General features: G+C 37.6%; 1 protein-coding gene across 1 annotated transcript in view; it reads right to left on the bottom strand.

The window, feature by feature from the left end:
* Window positions 1-17,604, bottom strand: part of DCTN2-p50 (dynactin subunit 2) — a 194,615-nt gene that overhangs the window by 113,492 nt on the left and 63,519 nt on the right. The window contains exon 5 of the mRNA XM_090380696.1: window positions 2,622-2,720. Within this exon, the coding sequence (XP_090236822.1) occupies window positions 2,622-2,720 (99 nt within the window). The remainder of the gene's footprint in view (window positions 1-2,621; window positions 2,721-17,604) is intronic.

Raw genomic sequence — 17,604 nt, 5'->3', positions numbered from 1 at the left:
TTCTCATAATTATGGCTATAGGTTTCCTGACCTTCTTTTGCCTCTCTTAATATAACTTGATAGAACCCATCCACCCCAGGTGCCTTTTTTTCCATTTAGCTTCAACAATTTCTCTTCCACTTTTCTCTCAGTTATCACAAAATTATTCAGCTCCTTGTTAGAATTTGATTCTGGCATCTCCATCCCTTTAATATTCCTCATGTGTGAATGCAGATGTAAAATACCTAACAATATTGTAATATTGTTAATCAAGCTGATAATTGCAGTGCGTCTAATTTCTGTACTGGGGGTATTGCTTTTTTTTTAAATTTTATTTCGGTAATAAAGGTTTATAAATATAACAGTAAAAAGAAATTGTATTAATGAGATAAACTGTGAGGAAGTAGGTAAATGCTTGTGGAACTGAAATTTGAAAATACACATTCTAGCAAAATATTACATATTACAATGATTCTGACAATGATGTCTTACATTATGTCTTGAGTTTTTTTTTTTTTTTTTTTAAACTCATTCCACCTTCTTTAAGTTTATTTTTCTTTTATTATCCCACTTCTTATAGGCTGGCATCCTGTACAGTGAATACCTCAACTTGAAATGCCTGTCCGTTCTGTATTCATTACACACAATGTATTCAAAATCTGAATCCCCTATATTAGATGTTTCTGATATTTCTATTAAATAAGATGCTAAAGGCTTAACTAATACTTCAAATCCATTAAATTTATTTACTAGGCTCCTAGCATTTGGACAAAAGCAGCAAGTAAATAACCCCCTACGCCCTTTTCAGTTTATGCATGTCCTAATGAAAGCAGTGCAAGAATCAATTTCACCACTGCCCACCTATAGTCACCACTGAATTATTAGTATGCGTATCCCACCAATAAACTAGCAGTTTTCTGAACGATCTAACTAAAGGGTATCAACAAATATTATTGCACCCCTTCTGTTCAAGTATATCCCATCTCTATAGAGTCTTTTCTGCTAACAAAAATTCTACCCCGCAAGTCACAAGCAATCTCTAGAGGCCTGAATTAAATGATGACTTATCTTGAGGAAACAAATTCTATAAGTTACCACTATGGATTAAAGAACAATATATTTGAACATGGCAGCTTGTCCAGCAGATAAGCTATCATTTTCAAATATGTATGCTTGAAATACACATGGCATGTTGAAGAGAAAAAATCCATAATTTCACAATATTATATAGAGAAAATATATTAATCATCTGCACAAAATTCATATCATTATACATATAACAAGAAAAAGCACTTGTTTATTGTTAAAGAAAAAATTTAATCTGACAAGAGTTTAGAAAAAAAGATTTTACTCACATTACAAATACAGGTAACCCTCGTATAACACGGTAGTTTGGTTCCTACAAAATCTCGTCTAAACTTTAAAACAGTAAAAATGATAAGCAATTAATAACAAAGAACGGGGCACACGCAAGTTGCAACAAACACGATATGCACAAATGAGATACGGAGTAATGAGTTTCTGAAAATTTATTTATATTTTTTATATGACTGAATATTTTATGGAAGGGGAAACACATTTCACCATAATAATAAGAAAACCCACAGAATTCCAGCTATTGGTACAATAGCAATTGCAAGAAGATCGAGTTTACCAACCATTTATAATTCATTACACTAACAGAAAAGATCAATAAACCGGAAAGTGCACATTGTTTTTATTGTTTTATGGTAGTGACCCCCCCCCCAGAAATATGTTTAAGAAAAATATCATGAAGGCGATAACAACTAGTGAGTCAACAGCAGGGATTCACAAAAAGGAATGGAAACGTTGAAAATTTCATATAACATAATAGCAGGGCTTTCCCAGCACAAAAGCTCAAAAATACTGTGTTATGCAAGATTTCCCGCAATTCTCAAACCGTGTTAGAGCGAAACCTTGTTATATAAGTACCGTGTTGTAGCAATACCATGTTATACAGTGGTTGGCTGTATACAAAAATCCATATATACTTCTGTTGGAATATTCTAATAACTATTCTTAGTGTAATTCATGTGTTATTGAAGAAACAAAAATAAGTAATGTTGGGAAGAACCACAGGCAAGGTCATAAGCCACTATATGGCATGTGATTGTCAAAATGTTAACTGGAAAATTCTCTCTTCCTTTTTTGGCTGTATGTGTGGCAGATCTGTGAAGAGAGCAATGTGGTCTAGTAGCAGTGTCTACTTCTAGGATCACAAATAGTTGCAAAATCATCAGGATTACAAGATATAGCTGGTTTCCACTGCTGGAGGAAGCTATTTTGCTGTCATCTGTACTGAGAGAGCTGGTTTTTCTGAGTCAGAGTTGAGTACATTTTCAGAAAGAAATGGTGACCTTCTTTGACCCCCCACATCAAAGAAGAGCTATTTATGTAATTTTGGGATACCTGCCCAACCTACAGAAGCTTGGGTTTCCCCTGTCTTTAGCTAAACTGACAGTTGTGTGTGTGTAGAATGTTGGAGAAGAGCATTCCATATGAAAGGTGGAGTTCCCAAATAGTATTTTTTGAACCTGTATATAATGACCTTTAAAACTTATATTACAAATTTAAATATCAAAATACCAATATCTACAAAATAAATACATGTACTACAATACCTTAAGTAAATTTACTTGTTCTAATAATTCTCTCATCTCATGTTGAAGACGCTGATATTTCTGATGGGGAGATTCATCCTGTCTGGTACCATCACCTAGCTAAAACCAAAATACATAATATATCAGGTAAGTTTTATTTTTAATTTCTTTAAGGGTTGAAAAAAAAAAAAAAATGCAAAATGTAAAAGGATTTTTGTTAAGTTGAAGATTTATTAAAAAGTGAAGGAATCAGCACATTCCATCATTCCTTTGAGTCATACAGACATTACTTTCATTAATGTAAAATAAATAAATTTTCTTTTTGACTGTTGTCTACAAAATGTGGCTCTTACCTAAGCATATATTTCAACAGGGTCACTAAATGCATTGCTTTTTCCCTATAAATGAAAAATATATGATTCATATGGTCATAATGAGAAAGTGCTGTTCATCCTTTACCACCAGTTCGACTTTTGTTGACATATACAGCATGCTGTGAAAATAAAGCATGGCAATTTGTTTGTGGGATGTATACCGTTCACAAAATGCTGACAAATTGTATATTATAGTATATAAGTAATACATTAAGCATCAGAAAACCATCTAAAATTTTAAGGTCAACTTTTATGTCAAATCTGAAATTATAAGCTTAAATTAAAGGAATGTGAATAAGGATTAAAAAGACAAATTAATGACAATTAATTAAAACAAACTAAGAGATCAAAGAATGGGAACAAGAAATTTTTATGTATGACGGCAATGAAGAAGAAAACTAACAGATAGGATTCAATTCCTCTGCAACATCAGCTGGGTTATCTAAGACTTTCCCACGATCTTGTGCATTGGGAGTGGAAAAACTTCATTAAAAAAAACTTCTGAGCATAAAGGCAAGTAAGGCTCCCAGAGTTGATGGCATATTGAGGGAGACTGCCAAGGAGCGTATTGAACCATTCAGGTTAATTATGAGAGCACCTTTGGATTTGGGAAGGGGGGGTTGATTCCTTTGGACTGGAGAAGTGCCAATGTATCCCCAATACATAAAGACAGTTCTAATAGTGAAGTTGATCTGACTTCAGTGTTAGGAAAAACTTTAGTAGCAATGATTAAGAGGGCAATCTAGGAACTTTTAAATAGATATGGCATCCTGAAGGATACACAACCTGGTTTTAGCCCTTGTGGGTAGCACAGTTGGTAGAATCACTGTCCTTCCCCACACCGGGTGGAAAAGACCTGAGTTTGAGTCCCGTCAATGATATGAGGAATTTTTATGGGTCTTTTTCCCAACATGGCTGAGTTAGTCGGTTTCAGGCGAGGATCAAATAGTTTTTTCCAAGTGAAACTCGGGTTTTTCGTCCGGCAAACTGAAAATCAATCACTAAACACATGCAATTTACAGATAACATATACGAAGCAATGTGGCTTTAGTTGCAGATGCTCCTAAAAGCATTTTTTTTTTTTTTTTTTTAATGTAAACCCCAAACACGAAAGGTATTAGAACCTATAATATTTAGTACCGTGTTTGGGATGGAGGTTGAGAAGACAAAAGAAGATATTTGTTGACATTGGACTTGAACTTCTGTAGACTGTAATTTTCAGGAAATACGTATGAAGGAAGGTTGTTCCAGAAAACGGCAATTGAATGAATAAACGAGGAAGATGAAAAGTTGGTTCTGTGAATTTGAAATTGGACAGTAAATGGATGTTGGCTGGTGGCGGCACATGTTCGGACTGTTTTGAAAGAGAGAGCGGGAATTGTAGAAGCCAATTCAGAAGAACAGTGCCCATGGAAATATCTGTAGAAGAGGCATGCAGCAGAAATTACATCTATGAGACAGCGAGTGGAGAGACTCTGTTAGAGATGAATCATTAATTAACCTAACTGCTCTCTTCTTATGCAACAAAAGTATAAATACAGTGGTATCAAAGAATTAAAAAAAGGGCTTCACAAAACACTAATTTTATGTACTGATGCGGATAATTGGCGTCTTGAAAAGAGGCTATTAACACTGGCCATAGAAAAACAAAAAAACATTTTTGAAGCATCTGAGAGAGGCTTGAGAGAAGTTTTTGAACCAAGAAGAACCAAGAAGCTTGAGAGAGGTTTTGGGGGCACCATGCCAGATGTGGGAGCAATATTCCATGGTAGGGCAGATTTGTGATTCGTACACAGTGAACAGCTGTTTGGAAGAAAAGTAACGCTGAGATCGAAAGAGAAAACCAAGTTTTTTAGATGCAGAGGAAGCAATATTTGTAATGTGATTGTGCCAAGAGAGATTAGAAGTCAGGGTAATCCCCAAAAGAGATATATCATTTTGCCTAGAAATCGGAGTGTCACTAAAGATAAGCATAGGAGCAGAAGAATCCTTTTTGCGAGATATAAGACAAGACTGAGTTTTAGAAGGGTTGAAATCAACTAAGTTGTCTTTGCCCCACTGGAGAATTACCTGGAAATCGGCATTTAAGGAATTAGTAGCAGATTTTCGAGAAGTTGAAGTTGATTGAGCAGGGCAAGGTTTCTCAAAACGGAAAGTGGAATGCAATGTGCTATCATCAGCAAAACTATGGATAGGATTTACAGTCAATGGAAGAAGGTCATTAATATACAAGAGGAAAACAGTGGGGAAAAGAACTGAACCTTGGGGGACATCGGCATTAGTGGAAAAGTTAGAAGACAGAGCGCCATCTACCATCACCCTCAGTGAGCGATCAGAGAGAAAACTGGATAACCAATTACAAAAAACAGTTGGCAAACCATAAGATGGAAGCTTGTTTAGAAGACCTTTATGCCAAACACGACTGAAAGCCTTTGAGATGTCAAAAGCAACTGCTTGTGTTTCACCGAACTTTTCCATATAATTGGTCAATAAATGGGTAACATAAGCCAGAATATCACCAGTGGATCGACACTGACAGAATCCGTACTAGCAATCGTTGATCAGACGGAAGGTTTCTAGGTAGTTTAAGAGTTGGTGGTTAATTGATTTCTCCATTACTTTAGAAAGAGTAGAAGTAATTGCAATGGGACGATAATTGGATGGAAGGGATTTGTCACCCTTTTTAGGAACTGGCTGAATATGAGCAAATTTCCAAGCAAAAGGAAAAACACCTTTGGAATAAGAAAGTAAAAAAAGTTGGCAAAGAACAGGAGTAAGTTCAGGAGCACAGGTGGAAAAATACCATCAGGACCTGGAGCTTTCTTAGCATCAAGATTGGTCAAAATCCTTCTGACATCCTTTTGATGGAAGTCCACAGGCGGCATTGAATGGAGCGTGTTGGGAATGATGGGAAGTGTTTTACTAAGATCATTAATACATGAGTCGGAAGAAAAATGGGATGCTATCAGGTCAGCTTTATCCTTGGCTGAAGTGACAAAAGAACCATCTGGTTTGGACAGCTGTGGCCAATAGCTTTGGCAAGAGACCAGAATGCTCGGCTACCATTAGGACAAGAAGCAAGTTTTCTACTCTGAGCCCATTCAAACTCTAGTTTGGACCAATTAATAACTGCTTTACAATTGTTGTGAGCTTTGTTGTAGGCAGAAAATGAAACTGAAGAATTAAAAACAAGCCAATTACGATATGCAGTATTCTTCTCTTGAACAGCCTTAGCACATTTATTGGAAAATCAAGGTTTAAATAAAGGACGAGATTTTAAAGTGGAGTGTGGGATAAAGGATTCCATTCCTGCAAGAATAATTTCACTGACACAATCTGAGCAAACGTTGACATTAGAAGTTTTGAAACAGTAATCCGATCAAGGAAAAGAAATCTCGCAGGTCATCCCATTTTGCATTACGAGGTTGGGAATAGCCATGAGATAAAGGCTCCATTGGAGAAGACACAATCACCAAGTTGTGATCTGAGGTGACTAAAGGACCTCTCACTTCGACCGTTGTTTGTGAGAAAAAGATCAAGTGTTTTGGCTGTATGGTTAGGATTACATTACAACATGGTTTTGTTAAGGGAAAATCATGTTTAACTAACAGTTGGCTATTTTTACACAGTTACTCACGAGCTGGATGTAGGGAACAATTTCGACATAGTTTATATTGATTTTAGCAAAGCATTTGACTTTGTCCCTCATGAGAGGTTACTCTAAAAGCCTGAACAGGTTGGGATTACTTGTAAGATTCTAAGATGGATTGCTGGGTGGTTGCAGGGCAAAAGGCAGAGGGTTGCAATTAATGGAAAATACTTCAGAATGGTGTAACATCAGGAGGGGTTCCCTCAAGAATCAGTTATTGGACCACTGTTGTGTATGACATTGACGAAGGGATGGAAGGCATGAGGTCAAAATTTGCAGATGACAGAGATTGGTAGAGTGGTTAATGATCAGTGCCAAGCAGTGCTCCTTCAGGATGAACAGACTTCAAAGAGAGTAAAAAAAGTGGCAGCTATGTTTTAATGTTGCTAAATGCAAGGTCTTATACTTGGGGAATAGCAACCTATTAAAAAGTGGAGGAGGAAAGGGATCTGGGAGTTATGATATGGGCGGATACAAAGTTTCCTGAACAGTGTTAACAGGCAGCCAGGGATGCCCATGGTGTTCTATTGATGATTTATCGAACATTATCCTGTAGAGACATGGATGTCACAGTCCTATTTTATAAGGCAGTTGTAAGACCATATTTGGAGTACTGTGTTCAAGCATGAAGACCACATCTGAAAAAAGACATTGAGCTTCTTGAAAGGGTTCAAAGATGGGCAACTTGAATGGTGAGATCAGCAAAAGGATGCCCATACAAGAAAATTTCCAATTATATGGGCTACAGAGCTTGGAAATCAAGGCTCTGAGAGGGAGTAGTAAAATGAATGAAAGTGGAATTTTTCACTGTTATAAAGAATTCCAGAACTAGAAACCATAAATTCAAATTACAAGGCTTGAAGTTTAAATTAGACTGTAGGAAGGTTTCTTTTGGCCAGCGAGTTGTTGATTGCTGGAACAAGTTGTCCTTGCAGGTAGTTGAGGCTGACAGTTTGAATAAATTCAAAGATCAACTGGATAGTTATCCACGAAAAAGGGAGATGACTACAAGATGAAGTTGTACTCTCTAGTGTACTGGAATGTCTGTATTGATATTACATCAGTCCAAAGCAGACAAGATGTTATCATGTGTGGTCTATGCATCATAATCTAACGCTGAAAATTAACTAATATAACTGACTGCGCTAATTCCATTTATCTTTGATCAACTTAACCAAGACCATTACTAGGGGTTTCCCTAATAAGTAACTTGTTTCAAGTTCCAGTTTCTAAATCTCTTTCTCAAAACTGTATACAGTCAAGTTGTGAGTGAACCAATATGTTCTCCTTGAGTCCAAAACGCAGCACTGTTTCAAATTAAATAAATATATTTTCTCAACTTTTCTGTACCTAAAAATTTGTTTCCAAAAGTCTATTGGCAACTGTTACGTAGCACAAGAAAATTCTACATAAAGTTCTACGTAACAGTTGCTAATACGCAACTGTTACGTAGAACAAGAAAAGCAATGTCAAAATGTGTTTATGTTTCATGGTAGCCTCTGGGGTGAAACCATTAGCCACTGTAGCATTTTTATGATGAGCTGTGCCAATGCCGGTAGTGTGGGCGCATAGAGTGGTATGTGTGTGTTCTGTTGAGTGTTGTTTGCCGGCTCTTGGTGTCTTCACAGGTATGAAGCATAGAATGAGTTTGTTCACTGCCCCCCCTGCCTTCCATCCCTAGCCAGGATCCACAGTGCACTGACGGTACACCCAGAAAGAGGTTCCTCGGAAGAGGAGCATTCCCCTAGGCTCTCCAAAAAAATCCTGAAAGGAGTGTGGGTTTCAGAAGGGAGTAGGGGGTATGGGAGTGGGAACAGGTGATAGGTAGAGCTGGGAGATAGAGTTGAGGCATCCCACAAAGAATCTGAGTAGAAAGTAGCTGGACAGTTGGCAAAGGTGGTAACAGGTTTCTTCAGTTGGGTGTTGAGTGCAGTATCCTGCGTCTTCTCATGAATTGGCAAATGCAGTGAAGGTCTCTGTACTGGAGACCAACTGTAGTGCTTCTTCCAATCTGTAAATATTTGTCTCCAGGTGTAGTTCAGTTCTAACGTTCAGGTAGGGATGATAGTTGTAGATTATGTGAGACACTTTCTGGGAGGCCGCAGGAGCAATTCTGAGTGTCAGAGAGCCTGAGAGTGAACAGCTTGGAGTTGATGCTCCCATGCCATCAGCAGGAATGTAAGATTTAGGCCTGGGTGGAACCACTGAATTTCCTGTTTTGTAAAGACCCTAACCACTGGAAGGAACTGAAATATAGTTCTGCCAAAGTCTGCTCTGGTCCATTCCTCTTGCCATGCCTCAATCATGGCTTTTATGATGCTGGCATTATCTTCTTTTGGTGATATTTGTCAATTTATGGTGATATTTATCTTAACCAGTATTTGTCTTCTTCTGTGGAACTGTAGGTAATGGTAGGCTACTTCGTACTGTATCAGTAGTTTGCTGTTCATGACTTGAAGAGCAAGCGTAAAGATAGAGACGGCCCTACAGACCCTTGAAATAACAAGGAGGAAAAAGTGTTGGGTCTGGAGCAGATATCTATATACCAGGTTGTGGTTAATCTTTTGGCCCCAGGCACTCGTGGCGTAGCAAATAATCGGGATGAGAATACACTCATAAAGAGCTTCAGGGTAGACAGCTTGATTCCCCAGGCTGTTTTAGTGATTTCAATCAGTTGGCCTGTTATCCTCTTTATTTTCTGGATGATGTACTTGGCGTGGGCTATGAAGTCTAGTCAGTCATCTAGGATTCCTGGTGGATTATCTGGTCCAGGATGGCATTCATCAATTCCTTCCACGAGAGTGGTTCCTGGTTTTAGAGTCCTAATATCGAGAAATATATTTCACTTGGGTGAGTCTTTCAGTCACCAGTTTACATGCAATACCCCATGGGTCTGAGTTCAGGGTGTTCTGGGCCAGTTTTTCCCAGGAGTCCTTTTCTTTATATATTGCATTGTGATATATTCTTCTGGCATCCTTGTATCTTTCCTGGAGCCTGCTGATTTCTTCCAGGCGTATGTTGTTTCATTTCGTCGTTGGTAGTCCCCGAGGGCAGATGTCATGTTTTTTCTCAGCCGGGTGAGCTGTGCCATCCACCAGGGCACGAGGTTTCTGCGTCTTCATCTCATCTTGAATGTGCCTTCACAAACCGAAGCGATCAATTTCTGGACTTTGAGAGCCTGGACATTAGCTGGTAAGACAGATTCTTTGGAGAGTTTATTCTGTAGCTGTTGATTTTAGTTGTTTGGTGAATTTTCCCCAGTTACATGTGGATTTTGTATCTGGAGAAGTCTTGGCTGCACCATTCTGTCCTCTGTAAGTTGGAATAATAAAGGTCGAATGTGATAGCATTATGGTCACTACTTGTCCAAGAGGTATGGATTGCCAGTCTGCAATGCAATGGCCAAGGGTTCTGTTCCAGACGGTCAGGTCGATGTATGACTGTCCGGTGGGCATAACACAGGTCAGCGGGTGCCCTGCAGAGTTCCAGAGCCTGAGGTTGTTTGAATCCAAGAATTCTTCAAGTAGTTCCCCTTTGGGGTCAGTCTGTGGGCTATTCCAGTGGGAGGAAGATACATTGGTATCTATTAGTATAACTATTTTCCTCCCTGCCAGTCTGTAAAATGCCCCCTCCAGGTAATTAAGGTAAGTTTCTATTTGCTGAATGCACTGCATATACAAGGATATGATGTATATTTGGCTAAATGGACCTTCTAAGCAAGTGCAGACAGCATGTTTGGTGCAGAGACTCGTTATCAAAGTGATGGTTATGTTAGGATCATCAATGACCACCCAGACTCTGGCGATGGCATTTTCACCCGAGCCTGTCACATCCATTTTGGACTGAACTATTTTACTTCAGAAGGGCAGACTCTTTATTGACCCTTTGTAGGAGTATGGCTCTTGGATATCGAGAATGTGGATGTTGTGTTCCGTTATGATTTCTGAAAGATCATTCATAAACGATATAGACCTTTGACAGTAAAGCTGGAGTATCTTGCTATATCTGCTATTATTCATGTTAGGATTTCTATCCATAATCTGTTCTTAGTTTAATGTTTTCTTGAGGTTTTTGGTATTCTGGGCATCTGGGGTCTCTATGTGAATGAGTACTCTTTTTCTTCTTTAGTTTACAGCTGGACAAATCTCAAGGGAGTCTTTATGCAGGCACTCTTTGTACTGATGGCCCACTGTGCCATAGTGACTACATGTTGTGTCTTCTTGGTGGCAGGTTTTAGAGGAGTGGCCATAGTTGATACACCGATAGCATCGCTGTGCTATTGTGAAGTCTTTCACTGAGTGCTCAGACAATCCCACAAACATCCTTTTACCTGAGTTAAATATAGCTTTCCTTATGGCTGGGGGTGGCCTCTAAAACCCATTGCTGGGCATTCCTGGCTTTAATTTTATCTTGAGTCTTATTCTGAGTTGTCCTTTTAAGGTCTTCTTCTGTAATGCCTGTTTCCCGAAGGTTTTTAAACATCATATGTTCTATGAATTCTTCCTCCATCAGGTCTTTGTTTATGTCATAATTGATAACAGTTGAATTTATTTTTTCAGTGTGTCCACCTTAGCCCCATGTTCTGGATCTTCTTTGATGTTCTTTACTGCTTCCAGATCTGTACTTGTAGCTGTTTTGATAAATATTCCCTTATCTTTTGAATGGGTCTTGATCTGCATATGCTTCAATTCCATCTTCATTTGGTTTGTCCTTCACCTCCTCACTGATATTCAGCTCAGAGTCTTGGGGGTGTCTTAATGATGACGTCTTGACTCATCATGTTTGGGGTTATTGCTTAAAACAATATGTGCAAGCTGTATTCAAACAACTGTTCCAACCTCTGTTAGCATTACAGTTAAACAAACAGAAGGATTCTAGCCAATGCATTTATGCATTGTATTTTAGCTGACAAACTTAGCATTGGGTTAACTTAAAAACAATTTAATGCCTTTGAGTGTTGAGTGGAACAAACCTTTCTTAACTTTATATTGGCATTGCAAGGGAAAAATATTAATTTGTCTACAGCTGTCTGTTGTTTCATCAGTGCACATCAAGTATTTTTTGGCACTTTAAATCTAGCAATTATTAGCATTAAACATAATTCTGATACCCAGCCTTTATTATCTCACAAGTATATTTTTTGCAGGAGAAAATACCATGACTTCTCAGAACCAAACTGCATTCATCTTACCACACAATTCACCAATTCAACACTAACTGTTTGCTCTAATTAGATGCATTTAATTTCCACTCATTTCTTTTTAACTCTCTGGCTACTAATAATACCACTGCTAGCACCATGAATTAACAAGTGTTAAGTATATGTTGGTCACTGTTAAACATGTGAATCAGATGGGCAATAATGTTCTTCAGACCACTGGAAAACTGATAAGGTAGAGCAAGCAAACCAATAATTACTATGAAATTACATTAAGAAATAATCAGTCTGTATCTTCCTTGTTATCTTTATTCTTTCTTTTTTTTTTTTTTTTTTTTTTGTTTCTTTTTTTTTGCAATTAAAGACCAGTTCACATAATCACATAAGACAGTTCCTTCTCAGATGTCAAACTACAAGCACAAAGTTAAATAACATTATCATAGTTATCATAGATTGAAAGGTTTTTCTATTAAAAAAAATGTTAATATTAAATCTCACTAAAAAGGGCATAGCATTTTAAGTAGCACTAAATTTTACAGTGCATTTGAAGCATATTTTGGTATGCCTATGAGTGATTAAGAATCATATTATGGGCACCTTGCTTCCATGGTGGTAAGTTCTGATCAACTTGAGAAGGATGATTAATAGTAACAAGTAGACTACTCCTTTTGTAAATCTTTGAATTTGCAGAAGGGACCCAATTTTTGTATGGTGGACTTCTCACTGTATAAGAAGACTAAATATCAAAGAACCGTTATGTATTCGAGTATACCATCCCATATAGTTCCAGTGCTACACAATGAAGTCTTGTGTTGGAAATTTGTAGTTACAAATTTGGAGAAGAAAAGATCTCAGATGTGGAAATAGTCTGACAAACAGGACAGCAATCAAACAAAACATCAAAATCAAGCAACAAAAATTAGATAACTTGGTCAGGAACTGAGGTCTCACAAGATCAATGTAGAGAGCTTGATAATTCCATTTAAAAAGTGGAATTCAGTGAATCTAGATGCAAGATATCTACCAAATAGGGAAAAAATATTTAATTTCTGTATTTTTACACACAGTTACTGATTATTTACTCCTATTCAGGAACAAAGAGCCAGTTCAATGAGAAGTCTAAAGGTTTTACTGCTTCACAATAAAAGAACTAATTTCCATCAATTCCTATAGCTCACTCAATTCACATGAAGGAAAACTATAATATAAGGCATTTACAGTAAAATCTCGTTAATACAAACTCAGTTTATACAAAGTACTCATTTATATGAAGCACATATCATTCCCCAGCGAAAAGATAGGCTTTTCTATGTAAATATATTCGTTTATTACAAAATTTGGTTCATATGTATTACAAAGTTCTTCCCTCCCCCACGTGAGAAATAAATATTGTCATTTTGTATGTTTAATACAAATCTTGGCAGAACAATCTGATTATTGCCCCGGCTACCTACTTCCCGAAGGATGGCGCTGACTTGTTAGAAATTAGTTTCATGTAAACAAAAGCAGTTTATGGTAGCCACAACGTCAAGTGCACTCTGAAAAACATCTTTCTGAAGGATGAGTCGTTAAATTAACAAAAGAATAAAAAGTTTTTCTAAGTTGTTTACATGCACTCCCTTGCTCTCCACGGGAATAATGTCAATTGCAATCGTTACGCCAGTTGAAAGAGTCTTTTGCTATCATATACAGCAATCTAGTCTTTGTGCCATTTTATCTGAGTTGTCTTTTTCAGAACTTGTCTTTAAATTAATTTAAAATTTGTTTATATTAAATCTTATCTAGCAGTGTTACGGTGACAAAACGTAGACAGGCAGAATTAAGCGTTATGTTATTTGGTTTTTAGGAGCATTAGCAACTAAGGCCATATTGCTCCTGGATATGCGGTGGTCATTCCCTGACCTTTCCGCATCCTCCGTATTTGGTGGTGACGGGCTCGAACCCCGGTCTAATCAAGAAGCGTGTGCTACGCACTGCTGCTCCTTCCCACCTGGCTACGGAATGCGCCTGCAGAATTAAGCCTGGAATTAAGCCCTACAAGAGGCTGATAGGATATAAAGAAGCAAAAATAACATTGCAAAGGAATACAACATCCCTTTACCTACTTGCAAAGGAATACAACATCCCTTTACTACTTGCAAAGGAATACAACATCCCTTTACCTATTTTATCTACAATACTGAAAAACCGAACAAGTCTCGAAAAAGTGAGACACTGGAGCAGCGATGAAAAACAGGAAACGAATTTGTGGTGCAAAACACGAGGAGCTTCAAACAAAACTTTTTGAATGGTACCAACAAATGCATGCATCTAATTTGCCAATATCAGATCCGATTTTGCAAGAAAAGGCAAATTATCTAGCTCAGCAACATGGGATTAGCGACTTCAAATGCAACAGTGGCTGGCTCCAAAGATTTAAAGACAGGAATAACTTGATTTTGCAAAATGTTTGCGGTGAGCCTGGATTAGTTGACAAAGAAAAGGCTACAGACTGGTTGTGTTCTGTACGGTCCAACCTTGAAAAATATGAGGCAAAGGATATTTTTAATCTTGACGAGACAGGTTTATTTTATAATTTGCTGCCAAACAAAACATTTGCTGTTCGAGGAGAGTCTTGTCATGGTGGAAAATTAAGTAAACAAAGATTCACTATTCTGTTATACTGCAATTCAAACTGCAGTACAAAACTACGCCCACTTGTGATTGGTAAGTTTCCAAGCCAAGATGTTTTAAAGCAGTTAACTAACTTCCCTGTGATTATGAGGCCAATAGAAGCTTGGCTTATGGTCAAAATTTTTCAGTCTTGGTTATCAAAATTGGACAGAAGAATGGCTTCAGAAAAAAGGAACATTCTAATGATTCTAGACCATTGTACAGCACATTCTGCCGAGACACTTAAGTTGACAAATATACGGCTGTTGTTTTTATCCCCCAATACCACCAGTTTAATGCAACCACTGGATCAAAGCATTATTTATAACCTCAAGGGTCATATTGAGCCATCTGATAATGTACTTAATCTGCAACATAGAAGGAGAGAACAATTTGCAGCCAAATTGGAATGTCTTGGATGCTATCTGTAATCTTGTTATTGCTTGGGAAAGTATTACATCAAGTATAATAATCAACTGCTTCAGAAAGAGCGGCTTTGGAGAGAACATCATTGAAAAACATGGTCCAGCAGACGAATGTGATAGCAACAGTGAGGAATTAGAAATTTGAAGGAGCATTTGGACTTTGTTGGCGAATTTGAAGAGTTTGTGAAGGTGGATGATGAAGTTGCTACCACTGCAATGCCAACACCAGAAGAGCTGCTGGGTACCAAACAAAACAATGTTTTTGTTACCAGTGACAGAGAAAGTGAAGAAGCGCGCACACTGCCATGTAAAAAAGATGCCCGAAATGCATTGAACATAATAGAGAATGTGTTGGCCTGCAGTAACGTTGATAAAGAAACAATGATTGCATTTGATAACGTCTGTGCTGTAGTTAAAAACGCATATGGGACAAAAACTGTGCAAACAACACTGGATTCTTTCTTTAAATTAGATTAATTTATTAAAAAGTTAATGGTTTCTATGTTTCCTTTTATATTAAGATTGTAATTCTTTTTACTGTGATACTAAAATATTGTATATATCAAAATATATACTGTAAAATATATCTTCATTTCTGTTAATATTGCTTTTCTCTTAGTTTATCTTACAAATAAAATAAAATCTTTAAAAAATATGTTATTCCTATTACTGTAATGTTGTACCAAAAAAAAAAAGGTAAAATTTTGACACTTTTGGGGGACCTCGTTACTACAAACCTCGTTATTACAAAACGTGAAAATTTAGGTCCCTTGAACTTTGTATTAACGAGATTCCACTGTATTTATTATTAACAGTCCAGAACTGTAAAAACCTAAATCTACAAATGGGATGGCTATGGGAAATTTCAGATGTTGGGATTCCTTTTTGAGTTGCGAGGTGGTTATACTAATTATCCTTGCTTCCTTTAGTATTAGTAGAAGAAAATGATGCAAGAAAGCAAGCTCATACAGCATCAGTCAAAAAAAAAAAAAAAAATTCTCCATTTCACCTATCCATCCCCTCCAACAGTTTGTCTACTTCCTTAAATTTATTCAAGCTATCCGCTTCCATATCAGACGGAAGTTTGTTCCAGCAATCAACCACCTGCTGACTAAAGGAGAACTTCTGCACATCCGTTCTGCAACCATCCTTCCTTAATTTGAATTTATGCATCCTTGTGTGCATAGTCTGTAGTCAAGATGTGGCCTGACCACTGCCTTATACAATGGAATAATCACCTCATCACTGCTAGCAAAATTCCTGAATATCATTGACAAAACCACATGTGCTGTTGTGGCAGCCTGTCTGCACTGTTCGGAGAATTTAATATCATTACTGCACAATTATCCCTCAGGTCTTTTTCATTTTCCACTATCCTGAGTGTGGTACCACAAAGTTGGTACACTGATCTGGGATTACTGATACCCACACGCAGTACTTTGCATTTGTCAATGTTTCAATGTTAAACCTCAAGTGCCATTTCTCAGCCCAACTGCCAAATTTTTTTAAAATTCTTTTGCAGCAGCATAGGGTCATTACAGTCACTGATCACCCTGCTAACCTTCATATCATTTGCAAACTTAGACATTTAGCCCGATATACCTTCGTCAATATCATTGATAAATACAGAAAACAAAAATGGGCCCAGCACCAAACTCTGGGGGACTCCACTGAAAACATTAATCGGTGAAGAGTAGTGTCCATTGATAACAACTCTTTGCCTTCTTCCACTCTGCCATCCCTTTATCCATAGCAGCAACTTGCCCTTAATGCCAAACAGTATCAAAAGCTTTCTTGAAATAAAAGTATGAGGGGGGTAACAAAACGTTCGTACCCTTACCTAGAAATAATAACCCTAGAAAGGTAAAACTTCAGAGGAACTTTAATATTTTTCTACGTACTTTTCATGTATAGTAACACATTTCTCCCATCTGTGGATCAGTTGTTTAATGCCTTGATCATAGAAGTCCACACTTTTGGCCTGAACCTACGATTCCACTTCATTGATGACTTCCTGAGACAAATCAAAGTGGCATCCACACAATGGTTTCTTCATTTCTTGAAACAAGAAGTCTTGTCTTAAAAAAAGTTCTCAACAGCTGCCGAGAACACTGCATTCGACATTGCTTCTGCAAAGGTATCGGCAATCTTGAAACCCATCATGAGGAGACCTTAGACATGTGCAGATGGTCATGTAAAATGCTGTGGGAACCATCTTGACATAACTAATTCCCACTGCATTTGCGATGAATTGAATTGTCACACTTCTGTCACTCAGCACCAGCTGCTCAACCTTTGCAACCGTCTCACTGTCTGGGATGTTGATGGTCTTCCTTCTCTTGGCTCGCCAAAGACACTTTTTACGAAGGTACTGGAACTCCCATTTCCACTTTTTTAGTGTCATAGGTTGGACAATTCTGCCCATACACAGCTTTCATTTCTTTGTCACAATTTCCTGAGCTTTCTTGCCCTGCAATTGTAGCAACTTGATCATTGCTCGATACTCCTCTTTGTCAACCATAGCGTCCTTCCTCAGATTCCGGGCTCTAACTCTGATAATGATGTCCTTGCATATGATGTCAAAATTATTTTTTTCCATCCAGTTCCTTTGTTACTGCATCACAGTATCCAATCAGATTGATCAGACAGGATTTACCCTTGATAAACCCATGCTGTGACTGAAGTATAACTTCAGTAACAACATAGGTTTATCAAGTTGTCCCTTTTTGGTTACACACAGTGTAAC

Source organism: Mastigoproctus giganteus, chromosome 1 (genome assembly GCF_048544385.1).
Source record: "Mastigoproctus giganteus isolate SK-2022 chromosome 1, ASM4854438v1, whole genome shotgun sequence".
Lineage (NCBI taxonomy): Eukaryota > Metazoa > Arthropoda > Arachnida > Uropygi > Thelyphonidae > Mastigoproctus > Mastigoproctus giganteus.
The sequence above is the reverse complement of the archived record's forward strand: the minus strand, read 5'-3'. Positions and strand labels throughout refer to the sequence as shown.